At 45.2% G+C, this 17949-nt stretch overlaps 1 protein-coding gene across 6 annotated transcripts in view; it reads right to left on the bottom strand.

The window, feature by feature from the left end:
* Window positions 1-2039: 2039 nt before the first annotated feature.
* Window positions 2040-17949, bottom strand: part of GOLGB1 (golgin B1) — an 82181-nt gene continuing 66271 nt past the window's right edge. For all 6 annotated transcript variants that reach the window (XM_062208804.1, XM_062208813.1, XM_062208810.1 and 3 more), the window contains 7 exons: window positions 14113-14278; window positions 13805-13942; window positions 7904-8047; window positions 7083-7180; window positions 6364-6498; window positions 3694-3799; window positions 2040-3389 (listed from right to left, as the gene is read on the bottom strand). In XM_062208804.1, coding sequence (XP_062064788.1) covers window positions 3255-3389; window positions 3694-3799; window positions 6364-6498; window positions 7083-7180; window positions 7904-8047; window positions 13805-13942; window positions 14113-14278 — 922 coding nt within the window. In that variant the 3' untranslated portion in view covers window positions 2040-3254. The remainder of the gene's footprint in view (window positions 3390-3693; window positions 3800-6363; window positions 6499-7082; window positions 7181-7903; window positions 8048-13804; window positions 13943-14112; window positions 14279-17949) is intronic.

The following is a 17949-nucleotide window of genomic DNA, read 5'->3' on the forward strand; positions in this document are numbered from 1 at the left end:
GCTTCTGAGGATTGTGGGATAGGCACGGAGAATGCTGCCCCAACTTCCAGACTTTGTCATGCAGTCAGAGAAACCTTCACTCAGAAACCCATCAGACAAGGCTGGAGAACAGCACTTGTGACCTAAATAGCTGGGCAGTTCCATCTGTGACAGTAAAGGCATTCAGAGCTTTCTGGGAGGGGCTGTAGTAACCAGGAAAGGCTGGAAGGGAAAAGTGACTGTGGATTTTGAAGGGTGAGATCTAAGAACAACTTCTGCATGACCCACAGCACTCGAAAGTAGGGTTTGCACATAGCAGATGCTCAAATAAACATCACTCACCTGAATGGCAGAAGGGAAAGGGCAAGGCGTGGAGGAGGACACGTTCATGTTTGGGACAGTGTGGCATCTGAGCTCACAGGTGAAGATTTGGCTCCAGATAGTATGGAGAATTCTGAAAGCAGCAGGCGCCATCAGTGGATGGAAGGTATCGGCCATGTCCTGTCTTATTATTTGTCAAGACTGGCTGCCCTCCCATCCCTCGACAAACATGCACAGGTGACTGGTGTTGGCCAGGGAAATACCCCCTTTTTGGTGGAGACCTGAAGCCCATTGCAAGCTTTGCCCTCTTTCGCTTACTGCACACTGAAATAGCTTGTAGTTCTCCGGTGTGGCTTCTCTGGTAGCCTAAGTTTCCTGAGTGACAATGACAACATGAGTACAGCCCCGTCCATCACATAAGGGACTTGGAGCCTTTAACTAAAAAATAGTCTTTTGTTTCAGCTACCAAGAATTTGGGTGTTTCTTGTTGTATCTGATCGAGCCTCACCTAATCATGCCTGCAGAGTTTGGACCTGATGTGCTTGTGTAAGTCATGTGATCCACAAGGGGTTCAAGCAGGACTGGATAAAATTGGTCAAAGGTCACTTCCAAATCTAAGGACCTAAGTATGGATCTATCAAGAGTTAGAGTAAGGACCTATCTCTTCTAGTTCATTATCTACTTATCACGGTGGCACCAAAGTTATGCTAAAGGAGAATAAATTTGTAGGAAGGGAAAAAAATCTTTCAGGTCATTTGGAATCTAAAATGTCAAAACAGGAATTATCAGACCAGATATTGACATCATCCAGGTACATAATTTGCTAGAGAAACCATGGAAATTATCAGAGATGACACCAAGAAACTCCACCTCTTCTTAGCAAATATTCCAAGTTCATTCCGAATGAGGGATTGAGGCGTAACGAACAGAAATAGCATGGGATGAAGCTGGCATTGGTGGTACAGTGGGTTGAGCCCACAACACATAATGCCACTACATAAAGTAGTGGTTCGATTCCCTATTGTTCTGTTTCTGATCCAACTTCCTGCTAACGCACCTGGGAAAGCAGCAGATAATGGCCCGGATGCTTCAAACTGCCACCCATGGGGGAGATCTGAATGGAGTTCTGGGTGCCTGGCTTTGGCCCAGATCAGTCCCAGCTGTTGAGGTCATGTTAGAAGTGAACCATTTTTCTCTGTCACTCTGCCTCTCAAATAAAAATAAATAAATAAATCCTTAAAAAAAATACCATGGGCTTTGAAGCCAGACACTTAGGCCCATTAGTTTAGTCATACCTTAAGAAAGTATGCTAGCTTTTCCCAAGCAGCAACTTAATATAAAAATATCATGCTCACTAACCTGCTCTCTGTATTAAACTGCCCTCCCCCTATTCCCACCAGTGGAATCCCTGCGGGGCCTAATCTTTTCACTCAGTACCAGTACCAGTCCTCCCAGGACCACAGTGAACCCAGGAATTTCATGCCCTAAGACCCAGGCTGTTTGGTGCAGGATTAGAATGGAATTTCCTCATTGTCCTTCCTTATCCTAGGGCCTAGCAGCTAAAGCTAACAGGAAACATGGAGCCATCGCTGATGCGGGCCAGCGAGAAGGAAGCCTGAGTATGTAGAGCTTTCTCCCATCACCACTCCTGGGTACATCCCCCTACCCCAATCCCTTCATCTACCCCCCTCTTCCTCCCTGCCGATGTGCAAACACACACACACAGATACACATAAGGCTTCATTTGGAAAATAATTTTATTATTTTACAGTTGTTCAGGAAAGTCCCTGGGATGCTGTGACCAAGATTCAATCACCACAGAACCAAGATTTAGAGCAGATGAGAAACCTACCAGTTTTCCCTCTTCCTTGGGTGGTGGCAACAGGCAGGGAACATACAATGTCCACAGTGAGAAAACCACCAAGTGGTAAGGGATGGGGAAGGGAGGGGAGGCAGCAAACAGGCACACGTGGAATTCAATCCTGGTGGTCATTCTCAGGGCTGGATTTCACTCTTTTCTCTCCTCTATTATCACAGAGGCCAGATGACTCTGGGACCGAGAAACTGGAAGAACCGTCGCCAGTAGCAAAGTAGCTTAGTACTGCAGGAGACTGGGAGCTGCGGTGCAGCTGCCAGACCAGTCAGACCCCTGGCTGCGAGTTGGTGCTTCCCCTTGGACAGGCTCCTGCTGGCACTCTCCAGATCATACAGGAATGACAAGAATCCGAACCCTGCTGTCCACAGCCAGTATTTCCTGTCTCGGTGAAAGGAAAGGCACTGATCGCTTAATACTTTAATACTCGAGATCAAGGGCACCCACTGTGATGGGAGCTAGCCTCACAGCCCAGGAGCACAGATCCCCGCCGCAGTGGGATCTGAACAGCCTGGGAAGAAGCAGCTACTCTCCCCCGTGACCCAACAGCCCAAACCCGGGGGAGCTCTTCACCATCAGACCCAGTGACATGTGCTATCAGGCAACGGGTTCCCCCTCCAGAACTTTGTCCTCGGCAGGGGCCATTTCCACCCCCGCTCCCCAAAGCAGGAAAAATATAGGCAAAATGTGACAAAGAAGGTCAACAATCAAAATGATACTGGACTTGAGTTATTAGGTTTATTGGAACCATCTTCCTGGCTTGGCCAAAAGGCATTCCTCAGGATCTCAGATGAGCGCCCAGCAAGATCTGAACCAATTTGACCTCAACAAACCTACGTTGGGGCTTCTGAGAAGAGGCAGAAGTGTCCGGGCTGTGGGCAGTAGACGAACGCCGACTTGCCAGTCCCTGCAGCTCCACCAGGCGCTCCCGGCACCTCTGCTTTGCAGGCACTTTCTGCGGGAGGGCTGGAGAGACGCTGCGGAAAGGGGATGACTGTTCCACCGGATTCGACACTTCCGCCATCAGAGGTGAGGGGATTCCAGAGTCGGAGGGGAGCGGTCCAAAAAGTGACAGCCAAGTCTACAGATGGCCCGTGAAGCACAGAATGAGTAGCACATGAACCACCAGGAAGTAGATGGCTGCCAGCAGGGGCACTCGGGTGCGGGAATGACAGAGCGAACGGAGGCCTCGCTTCCATCCAGTGCCACTCCGGCTCTGAAAGAGATACCTGGAGTCAGGGTTCCGTCTACAGGGGGCGTGCCCCTTCCCCTTCTCCAGTAACCTGCGCTTCAGCAAAGCCGATTCAACCACTACAGAACACGGGGCTCTTGGGAGAAAGCTCCTGCGGGGACAGCAGGGTGGCAAATTCCAGCAGGGCCCCCACTCTCCCACCCCTGCCGTAGCCCCGTGCCGGGCTCAGTGTCAGCCTTCTGAGCCCCTGTCCTCGACTCCGTGGCCTCACCACCGCCAGCGCCAGCTGATGGACTAGCACCCTCCCCTGCTCCGCCTTCCCCCTCACCCTTCGACAGCTGTTGCTCGTAAGATCTATTAACAGCGCCTGCTCCTGAGTGCCGCAGGAGCCAATGATAGGAGTCCGCGCAGAGTCCCACTCGCCGTGCTCCAACCTGTGTCGAGGACAAAAGAGGCACGCCATTGGTTCACGGAACGAGAGGTCGGTGAAGTCGTCCCGGTCATTGGAAGCAAGGCCGCTCCCCGCACCCGGTCCCCATGCGGGGAGGTTACCAGCACAGTTTCTCTGAGCAGGACTAAGAAGTGAGAACAATTATCAGTAACCGACTGTCTACTCTGTGTCAGGTGCTGGACCAGGTGCTTCACAACCGTGAATCCTGCGGCGTGGAGGCTGGCGTTACTCTCTTCAAGGCTTCAGGAGGCTAAATGAGTGCCCAATGCATCGCAGCCAGCCAGTGTAGGGCCGCAACTCAATACCCCAGTCTGTCTTTAAACCACCTGCTCTTTTTTTCTCACTGCACCACACCTGATTCAGAGAAACGTATGATTTCCCCCCATTTATTAAAGAGCAGTATGCAAAAGTGTCCAAAAAAGATTTTTTTGTGGTTTCTTGAAACTGAACTGGCAGCCTCTACAGCTTTCTGCTTTATTTTTGCAGATCTGCTTATTTATTTACTAACAGAACTTCTCTGTTTAATGATGAAGCTGCCCCTGCTCGTTCAGTGTTCCTGACAAAAACAAGAAGTGCGGTAGCACAGCACCTGACCGAGCATTTGTCCATAGGGATGCACTTTTTAACCGGATGGGGAGGATGGAACTCGTGTTTTGGCTATCTGTTAGCCCGATACTCGCGGCCACTCTCTTTGCAGGTCACTCACTGTTCTCCCAGATCTGACTGGAGTGTGGCCAAGGAAACTGAGCATCCTGGCCTAGCTCCCTCCTGCCTGTTGTCTTGCGACCCAGGGTGTCTGCAGAGGGATAAAGCTTTCAGAGGCGGCCTTGATCTGGAACCCTGTGGTCTGCCAGCTTCCGCAGCCTGCGCTGAGGTCTCGAGGTGTGGGGGAGCCGAACAGTCCTGGCTGCTTTTAGACTGCAAGGGCAACGAGTCCCACTACAGGCTACCTGTGCAACCCTCACGCTGAAATGGCAGTGCTCGCCCTAGGCAGACAGCACTTAAATTACCTACCCCAATCTCCATTCGGTATCAGGGCCAAAAACGGGATTGTGGAAAGGCTAAGCTTGGATTAATGGTGCTTGCCCAGGGCTCAAGAGTCAATCTGCACATGCGATCTCCTGCTGACCTGGGCCAGGTTAATTACACATAAGGGAGATTTACCTCCTCATTAGCCAATTTCACAGGACAAAACATCTCCAAAGCAAGTAGAAAGGAAACAGCCATGGCTGCAGAAGCCTGAAAACGCTCAGCAGAGACACCAAGACAGGGAACCTGCCCTCACAGCTGTACAGCAAGGTCCAAGTAGGTGAGTTCAAATGTAACAATTGTGAATGTGCTGCATGGGAAGGAAGGTATCTCAATGAAGATCTGCTCACTGGGGCTGCCACCTCTACCATCTAAACTTTGCAAGGAGGTACAAATGCCAGACAATGCACACAGGTAGCCTTCCCTAGGATACACTAAAAATACCCTGTAAAAGGACTTCCAGCAGAAAAACACACAGCCACCTTCTACCCTCTCAGGCATAGTGATTTTCTCCATGGGTGAGCTGGGAACAAGGAACTAGGGATGTGTAGCTCAGTCCTTCCAGAACACCCTTGCAGCAACTGCCCACAGGATGCACAACTCACTCTGTTACTCTGGTATTCCAGTGTGGTAAGAGCAGGAAAGGAAAGTTTTCCCTGGCCCAATACTGCCTGGTATGGGAGGGGATCATTCAGGGCTAGGAAGCGTACTTGCCAAACAAATCAAGAGCAACATTCTTTTAGTTATCAACTTTATAAAGTGGTCTTTTTTTGCTCATGTATTTTAATCTTTTTAAAAAAAATTCACATGTCAGATACTCATACTAATATATTTAATGTTAGGATGAAAGAAGGTATATTTCTTTTCTTTTCTTTCTTTTTTTTTTTTTTTTTTTGACAGGCAGAGTGGATAGTGAGAGAGAGAGAGAGAGAGACAGAGAGAAAGGTCTTCCTTTTTGCCATTAGTTCACCCTCCAATGGCCACTGCGGCCTGCGCATCTCGCTGATCTGAAGCCAGGAGCCAGGTGCTTCTCCTGGTCTCCCATGTGGGTGCAGGGCCCAAGCACTTGGGCCATCCTCTACTGCACTCCCTGGCCATAGCAGAGAGCTGGCCTGGAAGAGGGGCAACCAGGATAGAATCCGGCGCCCCGACCGAGACTAGAACCCGGTGTGCAGGCGCCGCAAGGCGGAGTAATCGATTAGCCTGTTAAGCCACGGCACCGGCCAAGAAGGTATATTTCATAATTTATTTTACATCATATGAAATAGGTGATTTATAAATAGTAGCTATCATTATCATTACTGTTCCCTACGAACAACTACTGTGAAAAGTACAGCCCTCCTACATCCCAGAAATGTCATGTTCTTTTGGGAGACCACAAAGACTATCCCCTCACTGCAGCACTGTCTCAAGATGAGACTAAGCTGGTAATCCACACTAAGTCTGTCTACTGAAAAGTGCACGCAGATGATCAGAAAGAGTCAGGAGTGAACAGAGGCGCCATCCCTCAGCCTTTACCGCCTGATCTGCTCCTCAGCCACGGAGAGCGCGTTCTCAGCGGCCACTCTTTGGTCTCGTTCTTCTTCCAGAAGCTTCCTTAATTCAGTCACTTCCTGTTTGGTGCTGCACAGCTGCTGCTGGGCCTCAGAGAAGCTTCAGGATAAAACAAAAACCAACAGCATCACTACATGCAAAACTCAGCTGCCAACATGAGGGCGCTTTCAAAGTGTGCGGAAAAACGAAATCAAAAGTCAAGTTTATTTTGGTGCAAGGCGGTTTTGAAATCCATGCATAGTTTTTTCATAATATACACTTCCCATGAACGTTCTGAAGATCCTCTGTACAGTGGACCCTAAGTCTTCATAAGGTTATAAAGCAGAAAGATTTATAGGAACATGCCTGAACGCAAAGAACACTTTAAAAGCATAGCTGTAGAGAGACTGAATGAAGCCGCAGAAGACACCTTAAGAATTTTTAGGGACATTAAAATGCTCCATTTTAATATCGTGGTGTGTGCGTTAGTGGGTGTGTATGCTGGTGCTGCTGTGCTCGCTTTACAAATTTTTCACATACAATTTGTTAGTTATGATTGTTACTACTTAACCCTTACATCCCCTCTGTGAGGCCACTAAGATAAAGAGACTTTATATTAAGTTCATACGAAGGTTCAATCTAGATTACCGTTCAATTTCCACACTTGGAGTACACGCTCCAGGGCGGGAGTCCTGCTCCCCTACCTGAGCTGTGGCTCCCTCAGATCCTCAGGATCACTCTTCCTGTGGACTCCATTCTTTTCCTGGGGAGCTCCTGGGGCAACATCAACATTCAGTGGCCCCTATAAGAATAAATAAGCCAGTCACAAAAGCTCTTATGGGACTGAACTTGCAGAAAATGAGAACTTGTTTAACACTGGAGCAACTGAGAAGTCTTGGAGAAGAATATCCCCAACTGTACTTTTCCTCAAGCACAGATTTAGAAGTGAGGCTCTCCTGCTCCAGTAAGAAGATTGGCTGGCCACATAAAAGTTCCTCCCACATTTGCATTCTTGAATTTCTCCTCTTAAAACTTTAAACTCTGCTTTTTTTAGTGGAAGCTCATGGATTTCCCAGAAGCTTCTCTGACCCTCACCAACCTCTCCCAATCCCTTCCCCTAATCCTATCCCACTTATTTCCATAGGAATTTGTAATCTCTTCCACCCTCAGCACCGCCTTCCCTTCCATGGCCATCAACACCTCCAGCTGTCCATCTCTCAGCTCCAAATCTTCCTATGGAAGCAAAACAATGCTTTTCTAGTTTCAAGTTCTAAAGGCCTCAGGCCATCACTGCTTCCCACTTTTTGATTTCTCCCCCTCCATCTCACTCTTTCTTAACCCCTTCACTCCATAATTTTTCTCACATCTTCTTCCCATCTGAATCAATACTCCCCGTTCCCTCCCACTTTCTCCCCTCCTTGAGTTTCCTGAGCTGCTTCAACGCCGCACTTCAGACCTTATCACCAGCACTCAATTTCCTACCACTTCTCCCGACTTCCTGGCTTCCCCGCTTCCCTGGACTCACCGCCTGCAGCTCCTGAACCTGCTTCTCCAAGACGGCACAATGGTTAAAGAGATCACTGTAGTGCTGCTGGCTCTCCCGAAGACTCTGGCTGGTGTCGCAGAGCTGAATGGAAAGGGTATTCTTCTCTTCGAGCAGCTGAGAAAACTAAAGCAGAAGAGAAGCTGAGCGCCATCCTGCAAAACAGTTTCATGCTGAACAGCGCTCAGGCTAACAGTCCTGGGTTTTATGTAAGACCTTTATTTCAGCAACAGCAACAACAGCACCGTGTATTCCTTCAAGGTGAAAAAGATGCAGAATTTGTTTCAATCAAGAGTGATTCTGGAGGAGCAGGAGGTGCCTCATACACGAACCACCACCACCAGCACCAAAACATAAAGCAGAAACCCATTAGCAAAAGGACAGGCTAGTCCAGGTATGCAAGAGGTGGAAGGCAGCAGCTTGGGTCCAAGTTAGGATCCAAGAAATGGCTGCAATTCTCAGAGTTCAGTATGTGTAGAGAGAAAAGTGCCACCTAACAATCTGTGCACTGCTATCAATGCCACAAAGAGCTGTAAACTACCAAGAGAGTAGAAAAAGAAATCTTAATATGTAGTAGGAGGGAGAAACAAAGTAAATCCTACCATGCCTGTGTGCATCTAAGAAACTGGGTTGGAGAACAGTGTCATGGGTACAAACATTCTAGCCACACAAGCAGGACTCTGGTCTACTGTGGAACAGGAAGCCATCTAATCTTTCCTTGAACATGTCCAGTGTCAGGATGGCAAAGCAGTCCAAGCCACTTTTTATCATGCAAAAAACTGAAAATTCTTTTTTATATTGAGCAAAATATCTACCTAATACAGCTTCTACCCATTGATTTGCATTCTGTCCCCAGGAACAATAATAATAAAATAACGATAATAATAATTCTGATTCTTTACTTGCAGGCTGTGAAATTTTAAGTTTTAGTTATGATTAACATCCAGACACAATAGTTACAAAGATGTCCCTCCAAAGTACATATTGGAGGACCTTGTATATTTTATGAGCAGAAACTACACGTTTAGTCTTTTCTTTTTTTCCCTAAGTGTCTGGGTGAAAAAGCAGAATGAATGTTTTTGAGAAGAGTGTTTTGCAGAGACGCTCTGGGGGATGGCATTTGCTACACAGAATTAGAACAAGAGAATTCACATGTACTTGTGAGAGTGGTTTTGTATGCTGAAAACTGCTCTTCAGATCTAAGATTATTCTTTTGTTTGTCATTCTGAAGAGCAATCTTCAGCTTACAAAGCATTTTCACAAGTATTACCTTATTTGAGGGGTAGAGAAATAATTTTTGTCTCTGTTTACAAATGACAAGAAAAATAAATGACTGCTGACTTGTCTGAGGTCATATGGCTAGGAGATGTCAAGGCAGGACTTAATTGTGATTTTTCTTTTTGAGATTTTTTTTTTGCAAGGCAGAGGCAGAGCGAGGGAAAGAGAAAGAGAGAGAGGAGAGAAGAGGGAGAAGGAGAGAGGAGGGGAGGGAAGAGGAAAGGAGAGCAAGAGAGCTGCCATCTGCTGGTTTACTCCCTAAATACCACAATAGCCAAGTTCAGGCCAGGCCAAAGCCAGGTCTCCCACGTAGGCTGCAGGAGCTCAGTTCCTTGAGCCATCACTGCCATCCCCCTGTACCTGCATTAACAGGAAGCTGGAGTCAAGAGCCAGAGTTGGGAATCCATCCTAGCCACTCCAATGCAGAACACAAGCATCTTAACTGCTAGAGTAAGTGTCTGCTCACTAAAGTGGTTCTTAATTCCAAGCCTAGAGCTTTGCCTACCACCTGGTGATATCCCATCTAAGAGTCCAGGAAGGGGAGTTAAGAAAGTCATGGAGTTTGTTTTGTTTTACCTTGGGGCAGGGGAGGGGGTAGCTAATTACAAAAATAAATAAATGAATGTTTGAGAAGCAATACTAACTTGAAGACAGAAGTAACTGGATATGTGGACAACTACTAGTTTCTGAGACAGGGACTGACATGGTCCCCTTCTAACATAGGAGTAAGTTAATTTTCCAGGCCACAATGAACAGTCCAAATGTTCTAAAATAACAAAGTAAAAACAAAACAAAACAAAAAGGCTCTCAGTGTTGAAAAATCCTAACTCTTTTCTCCAGCAGATGTAGAGGAGAAAGGACAAACCTGTAAAACTCATAGCAAACAAACTCCCTTAACTGGAAGTTTAATTGTTTATAAGCCACCCTCATATAAATCACCTTTTATGCTTGCATTATTCCATCCAGGATAAATACAGGTCCCCACAGTTCAAGAGCTTATCTCACTTATCTTAATCAACTCACTCATTTACATATTATCTGTCACTTCTGATTTTATGCCATAACTGCAGTAATGAGTATTTAACAGAAGCCATACTGTCTACAAACCTGAAAGATTTACTCTCTAGCCTCTAAAGGAAAGTTGGCTGATGTATGCTCAACTCATAAGTTACTATATTTTCACATCTATGCTTGTAAGAATGGAATAGGAAGGAACAATCTAGACTGTATTACAACACTAATTTTCCCTCTCGTTTTTTTAATTTCTTATTTTCATCTACTTGAAAGGCAGAGAGAGAGTGATAGAGAGATATTCCATATGCTGACTCACTCCACAAATGACCACAACAGCCAGGGTTGAGCCAAGCTGAAGCCAGGAGGCAGGAACTCTATCCACATTTCCCATCTGGATGGTAGGGGCTCAATCACTTGAGCCACCATCTACCACCTCCCAGGATGTATTAGCAGGAAGCTGGACTGGAAGCATAGGACTGGAACCAGCATTACAATAGGGGATACAGGTATCCCAAAGTGGCAGCTTAACCTGCTGCGCCACAAAACCCACCTCCCCTCATGTTTTTAACTTTCTGGCACATTCTCCCATTACTTACACAAATCCAAACATGCTGGTAGAAAATGTATAAAGTCTGAGCATCCAAGGAAAGAATTAGGGCAGTGGGTTAAAGAGGAAACATTCTATGCTGGGAACCACCCACTATGATTCTATCTTAGGGCCCCAAAGCAATCTAGATAGCTGGGACCCATTTAGAGTGAGACTAAGCTCACAGGACTGTAAGCTTCATGAAGGTCCTGTGGATCCTCAGTAATTAGCATAGGCTGGGTTTATACAGGCAAATAAAAGTTATTTATTTACTAAATGAACAAATGAGGAGTGGGATGGAGGTGGTTTTCTTACAGGTGAGTCTTTACCCAGAATAAGTGATCTAAAGTAGTATTTCTCACAGTTTAAGTGGAACTAAACCTCAATAAAGCTGTTAGAAAATATAGATCTGACTCAGAACCCAGCTACACAGAAATATACAATTAAAACTAACATTTGTCAAAATAAGACATATTCATTATTACATATTATATAATACATCCTACTTTTAATCTCTTTTCTTTCATTTCATAAAATACACTGGCTGCATGATTTGCAATATCCCCAAACTAGAAACATCCAAATGTCCTTCAGTAGAATAAAGAAATTCTATTATATGTCTACAGTATAATACTACACAGGATGAGAATGAAAAAAATCACACTCCATGCAACAATATGTAATTAGTACTATAAAATAACGGAACGTGAAAGAGAAGTTATTACTCTATTTATACATACTTCTAAGGGAGTAGAAGTGAACAGAGGAGGCACAAGGGATTTCTGGGGTTCTAGTATGTTCTGATTCTTTACCTAGGTGCTGGTTATATAGGTACCTTCACTGTGTGAAAATGTACTATGCTGTACAGAAGATTTGTATACTTTTCTGTTTGTGTAATTTTACTTCAGTAGAAACAATATTTTAGTTACTACTCATCAAAATGATTTCATCATCCATTAACAGCCTGAATTTCAGCTTAAGAACACTGTCCTAGGAGCAGGCATTGTGGCAGTGGGTTAAGTCACTGATTGGGATGCCCACATCTCATACCGGAGGGCTGACTACTCTGCACTTCTGATCCAGTTTCCTGTTACGTGTCTGGGAGGCAGCAGATGATGGCCCAAGTACTTCAGTTCCTGCCACCCACCTGAAGACCAGGATAGAGTCCCTGGCTCCTGGCTTTGGCCTGATTCAGCCCTTGCAGGCATTTGGGGAGTGAACCAGTGGACCACTAGATCTCTGTCTCTGTCACTCTGCATTTCAAATAAAATAAATATTTGAAAAACTAAACAAAATACTATCCTAGAAAGACCAGATGAGTCACAGTCTAATGGTCAGAGAGCAAACATAAAAGGGCTGAGATGGGACCTAGCTTTTGGAAAAAAGGAGATGGGTTAGGCCACCAGAGCAATGAGGGGAACTTCTGGAACTAACTCATCAGCTAGAAGGGGAACTGGGTGGCACCTGCACTGGATCCCTCTGAAAATTCCCATACAAATTCCCCAACAAAGGGTCTAAATTTTACCAATTCACATGGATCACCAAACTGTTTCTCTGCCAAAGTTAATAGTGTTACTCTTTGACACTTCAGTGTCAACAGTTAAGTTCAACAATAATGAGTACTTTTTACATATGCCAGGCATTGTGCTGCACATACATGGTCACAATTATCTCAAACTGACCTCCTCCTAACACTTTAGTGAAGGCACTTAATACCCTCATTTTTGGTGAGGTTTTGCAATCACACACACACACACACACACTTTCTCTCTCATCATTCTGAAAACAATTCAAAATTTTATACATTCACAGCTATCCCCAAGACAACCTTGACTCCAGGGTCTGGCTACTCTCTTAAATTTTCTTTAGTTTTTTTTTTTTAAAGATTTGTTTTATTTGAAAGGTAGAGTTAGAGAGAGAGCAAGAGGGAGAGAGAATCTTCTACCCACTGGTTCACTCCCCAAATGGCTGGAGCTGGGCTACTCTGAAGCCAGGAGGAGCCAGGAGATTCTTCCAAGGCTCCCACTTGGGTGCAACGGCTCAAGTACTTGGGTCATCTTTTGCTGCTTTCCCAGGCACATCAGCACAGAGTTGGATCAAAGTGGAGCAGCCAGGACTCCAACCAGTACCCATACGGGATACCAACACTGCAGGTGGCAGCTTTACCTGCTATGCCAGAGAGCCGGCCCAAATTTTCTTTAGTTTTAACAGAGACTACCCGATGAGGTTTCTAAGAGGTCAGAACTAGGGGAGGTGCCCCTAGAGAGGAATCCTAGAGTAGTCAGAGAACAAGAAGTTAATGAGGCATAACAGCGTGGTGGAAGAGAGTGAAGAAGGAAGAGAAGCAGAAAATGGATGCCGAGTGAAGAGAAGGTAGTGAGAAGGCATCCAGTGATAATATTCTTCAGTCTCACCTTAGCCTTTGCTGCAGGGACCAGACAGCAAAGTGGCTCTCCTCTGCAGAGGGTCTCATCTACAGCAGCACGTTTCCTTAGAGTGTTCAGAGTGGCAGGGCTAAGCTCTGGGTAAAAGCTAGCTGACTTCTCCAGTTTGAGAGCATTATACACTCAGGGTGGAAGCCTACAATGGGGTGCAATGAAACAGATCTCTCACCTCTATCTCTGCTCCTAACCACACCTGAAAAGCCTTGCTCCTTTTCCCCGAGACTGTTATCTACTGTGCAGGAGGAACTTGTTGGAGGATCTGCAGGGAGTGACCCCAACATCAACAAGTGAGGGAGAAGGGGAGAGGATGCTGGGGGCGGCAGAGAAGGCTACCTAAAACTTCTTTGCTCTCACTGTATGGATCTCTTCCAGGACTCTCCAAGAACAAGGAAAAGGAAGTGGCCCTGTGTCCAGTGCTTTGGGGTGTGCCAGCCAGGTTCTGAGAAAAGAAAAACTTATGCAACCTAAGTTACACGACAGCTGAAGTCGGCTGCATCTGCTTCTGACTGCCAGTTGTGAAACAAGAAAGTGGATTCTAGTCTAGCAGGAGACACTTCTTACCTTGCTATTCAGCTGCTGAATTCTTAATTCCTTTTGGTGAATTTCCTTCAAGCTGTCACTGAGTTGGCTCCTGAGAAGTTGCGTTTCATAAACTGGGTTCTGTGATCCATCTGGGGAAGCTGATGTCTCTGGAGATGCCTGTGAGGACACAAACACTGACATGAAATTCTCTCCTGAGAGTTCTTCCCTCTCAAAATCCCATCCAGCTCCCAAGGAGGTCATGTGTTCCACAGGAAGTCAGAAGATAACCTGCCCAGCAGTGGCTGATGGGCACTGATGTGTCCCTCTGAGCAGAACAGAGAGCACACCTGTCTTTGGTACTGCACTTTGAGGGGCTGAGCCTGGGAGGAAGAAGACCTCAACTCCCTCATAAGATTCTGCAGATGACTGAGCTGCTGGTCTTTATCCGAGAGGGCCATCAGGTACTGCTCCTTCATTCTCCTTTCATGCATTTCCCAGGAACTCTTCTCCATCCTAGAGAAAAGCAGGAAAAATAAACTTGTGGGACAAGGTGAATAATTCCATATTCAAGACAGTATTATGAGCTGTTAGAAATCTACAAAAGAAAATACATGGGAAGAAAATAGATAATCAGAGTGAAATTTCAGTTACAGAGAGAACTATGCAGTGAACTGATGGCATAGAATGTGAAAAAGAATTCCAATTAGTAGGACTGACATGGTTTCAAAGGGAAGCTGGCATTCGGTCTGAAACCTGAACAACAGGGCAGGTTCCCATAATCGAAAAAGCATTTCAGATTCAGAGAACAAACTAGCAAGAAGTGTAGGTCTGGGCGTATACAGCGTATTTTAGCTGGCCGGGGCAGACACAGTGTATGAGAGCTGTGCTGAAGAGGAATGAAGTCAGGCCATGCAGAGCTTGGGAAGCCACGATGACTTTTTTTTTTTTTTTTTTTTTTACAGATAGAGTTAGACAGTGAGAGAGAGAGAGACAAAGAGAAAGGTCTTCCTTCCGTTGGTTTACCCCCCAAATGGCCGCTATGGCCAGAACTATGCCGATCCGAAGCCAGGAGCCAGGTGCTTCTTCCTGTTCTCCCATGCAGGTGCAGGGGCCCAAGGACTTAGGCCATCCTCCACTTACCTCCCAGGCCACAGCAGAGAGCTGGACTGGAAGAAGAGCAACCGGGACTAGAACCCGGTGCTCATATGGGATGCTGGGCCGCAGGTGGAGGATTAACCAAGTGAGCCACAGCGCTAGCCCCAGCCACCTGACTTTTCAGCAGGGAGTGTCGTGTTCAGTCTAACATCACAGTTATAGGAATGCGGCTATAGATCCTAAAGGACTTGAGTGCAAATGCTAGCTCTATCAATACACTAGCTGTGAGACTCTGAATAAAAGTTACTCTCTCTGGCCCTTATCAATAAAATAGGAATAAACTACTATTCAGGATTATTGCAAGGATTAAATGAGACACTATATGTCAATTACGGAACACAGGGTCTGGCACATAGTAAGCACTCAATATTCACTCCTAGGGCTGGTGTTGTGGTATAGAAGGTTAAGCCACTCCCTGCTTTGTCAGCATCCCAAATGGTGGCCAGTTTGTCTTCCTGCTAATGTGCCTGGGAAAGCAGCAGAAGATGGCCCAAGTGCTTAGACCCCTACACGCACGAGACCAGCAAGAAGCTGTTAGCTTTGACCTGACACAGCCCCTGCCACTGCAACCATTTGGGTAGTGAACCAGCGCCGGAGGATCTCTCTCTCTGTCTCTCCCTCTCTCTAAGACTCTGCCTTACAAATAAATAAATGAAACTTTTAAAAAAAAATCATTCCTATTATTTCTATTTATTTATCCCCTGAATTTGGCCAAGAATGAGGCTACTAAATCCCAGCTATTTTCCTTTAGTATAGCAAAATGACCTCTCTTCTGCTATTCTTCTTGCCTACTTCTTATTATTCTCTGCCCTGAAAAATACCCACTGGGATTATAATCAAATTTCTGCAGTACCTCTTCACTGTCAGTCGCACCAATGTGTTTATTTCTCCCAATAATACAAACTTTTGTTTGAATTACCTCTGACATTTTTGTCTTTTTTTAAAAATGGTTCTTCTTCTCTTTATGTCTGTGATGAAACACTTTTGCTTTACTAAGCGGTAACTTGATTATAGTCAAATTTCTTCCAAAAAAAAAAAAAGGCAGAAATAAAACCTGGAAACTAAAAATGTTTTTCAAATTACTTTAGCGGCTGGCGCTGTGGTGCAGCAGGCTAACGCCCTGGCCTGAAGCACCAGCAACCCATATGGGTGCTGGTTTGAGATCCGGCTGCTCTACTTTCTATCCAGCTCTCTGCTACAGCCTGGGAAAGCAGTATAAGATGGCCCAAGTCCTTTGGCCACTGCACCTGCGAGGGAGACCCAGAAAAAGCTCCTAGCTCCTGGCTCCTGGCTTTGGATCGGCTTAGCTCCAGCCGTTGCAGCCAATTAGAGAGTGAAGCAGCAGATGGAAGACTTCTCTCTCTCTCTCTGCCTCTCCTTCTCTCTCTGTGTAACTCTTTCAAATAAATAAATAAATAACTCTTAAAAAAATAAAAATGCTTGTTCATGTCCTTTTCCCATTTCTTAACTGAACTGTTTTTTGTTGTTGAGTTTCTTGAGCTCTTTATAGATTCTGGATATTAATCCTTTTTCAGTTGCACAGTTTGAGAATCTTCCCATTCTTTTGGTAGCCTCTTCACTTTGTTGAGTTGCAGTTCAGAAGCTTCTTAGCTTGACATAATCCCATTTGACTTGTTTCTGCTTTTACTACTTCTGAGATCCTTGTCTGGTTCTAGATCTTAGCTAGAAAGCTAGAAGCATTCACCCATTTAATATGATAACAGCTGTGGGTTTGTCATATATTGCCTTCATTGTGCTAAGGAATATTCCTTCTATACCCAATTTGCTTAAGGCTTTTATCATGAAAGGACGTTGTATTTTATCAAATGCTTTCTCTGCATCTATTAAGATAATCACATGATTTTTATTCTTCAATTAATATGATGTATCACATTTACTGATTTGCCAATGATGAACCATCCCTGCATACCACATTTGTTCTAGGTCAATGATCTTTCTGATGTGTTGTTGGATCTGTTTAGCTAGTATTTTGCTGAGGATTTGTGCATCTTTGTTCATCAGGGATATTGGTCTGTGATTTTCTTTCTCTGTTGTATCTTCTTCTGGTTTAGGAACTAAGGTGATTATAGCTTCATAGAATTCCCTCCCTTTCAATGTTTTGAATAGCTTTAGAAGAACTGGACATATTTATTCTTTAAATGTCAGGTAGAATTTAGCAGTGACACCATCTGGGCCTTGGCTTTTCTTGGTTGTCAATTCAACCTTCTTCTTAGTTATTGGTATATTTAGGTTTTCTATGTATTCATGACTCAATTATGTGTTCAGAGATCTAAGTATTTCTTCCAGATGTTCCAGTCTTTTCGCATATATGTTTCTAGTAACTCCTGATGATTCTTTTTTATTTCTGTGGTATCTGTCTTACCATCTCCTTTTTCATCTCTGATTTTATTAATTTGGATACCCCACCCACCTTTTTTTTCTTTTGATTAGTTGAGCCAATGGTATATCAGATTTATTTTTTTTCTCCCAAAAAACCTGCTCTTCATTTCACTGATCTTTTGCACCTTTTTAATGTCAATTTTGTTTACTTCTTCTCTAATTTTTATTTATTTATTTATTTATTTATTTAATCTATTTAATTTTTTGACAGGCAGAGTGGACAGTGAGAGAGAGAGACAGAGAGAAAGGTCTTCCTTTTGCCGTTGGTTCACCCTCCAATGGCCGCCGCGGTTGGCGCTCTGCGGCCGGCGCACCATGCTGATCCGATGGCAGGAGCCAGGTGCTTCTCCTGGTCTCCCATGGGGTGCAGGGCCCAAGCACTTGGGCCATCCTCCACTGCACTCCCTGGCCACAGCAGAGAGCTGGCCTGGAAGAGGGGCAACCGGGACAGAATCCGGTGCCCTGACCGGGACTAGAACCCGGTGTGCCGGCGCTGCAAGGCGGAGGATTAGCCTAGTGAGCCGCGGCGCCAGCCTATTTCTTCTCTAATTTTAATTATTTCTTTCCTTGTACTAATTTTGGGTTTGGTTTGTTGTTGTTTTTCTAGGTCCTTGAGAAGTGTATTAATA

Source organism: Lepus europaeus, chromosome 2, assembly GCF_033115175.1.
Source record: "Lepus europaeus isolate LE1 chromosome 2, mLepTim1.pri, whole genome shotgun sequence".
NCBI lineage: Eukaryota > Metazoa > Chordata > Mammalia > Lagomorpha > Leporidae > Lepus > Lepus europaeus.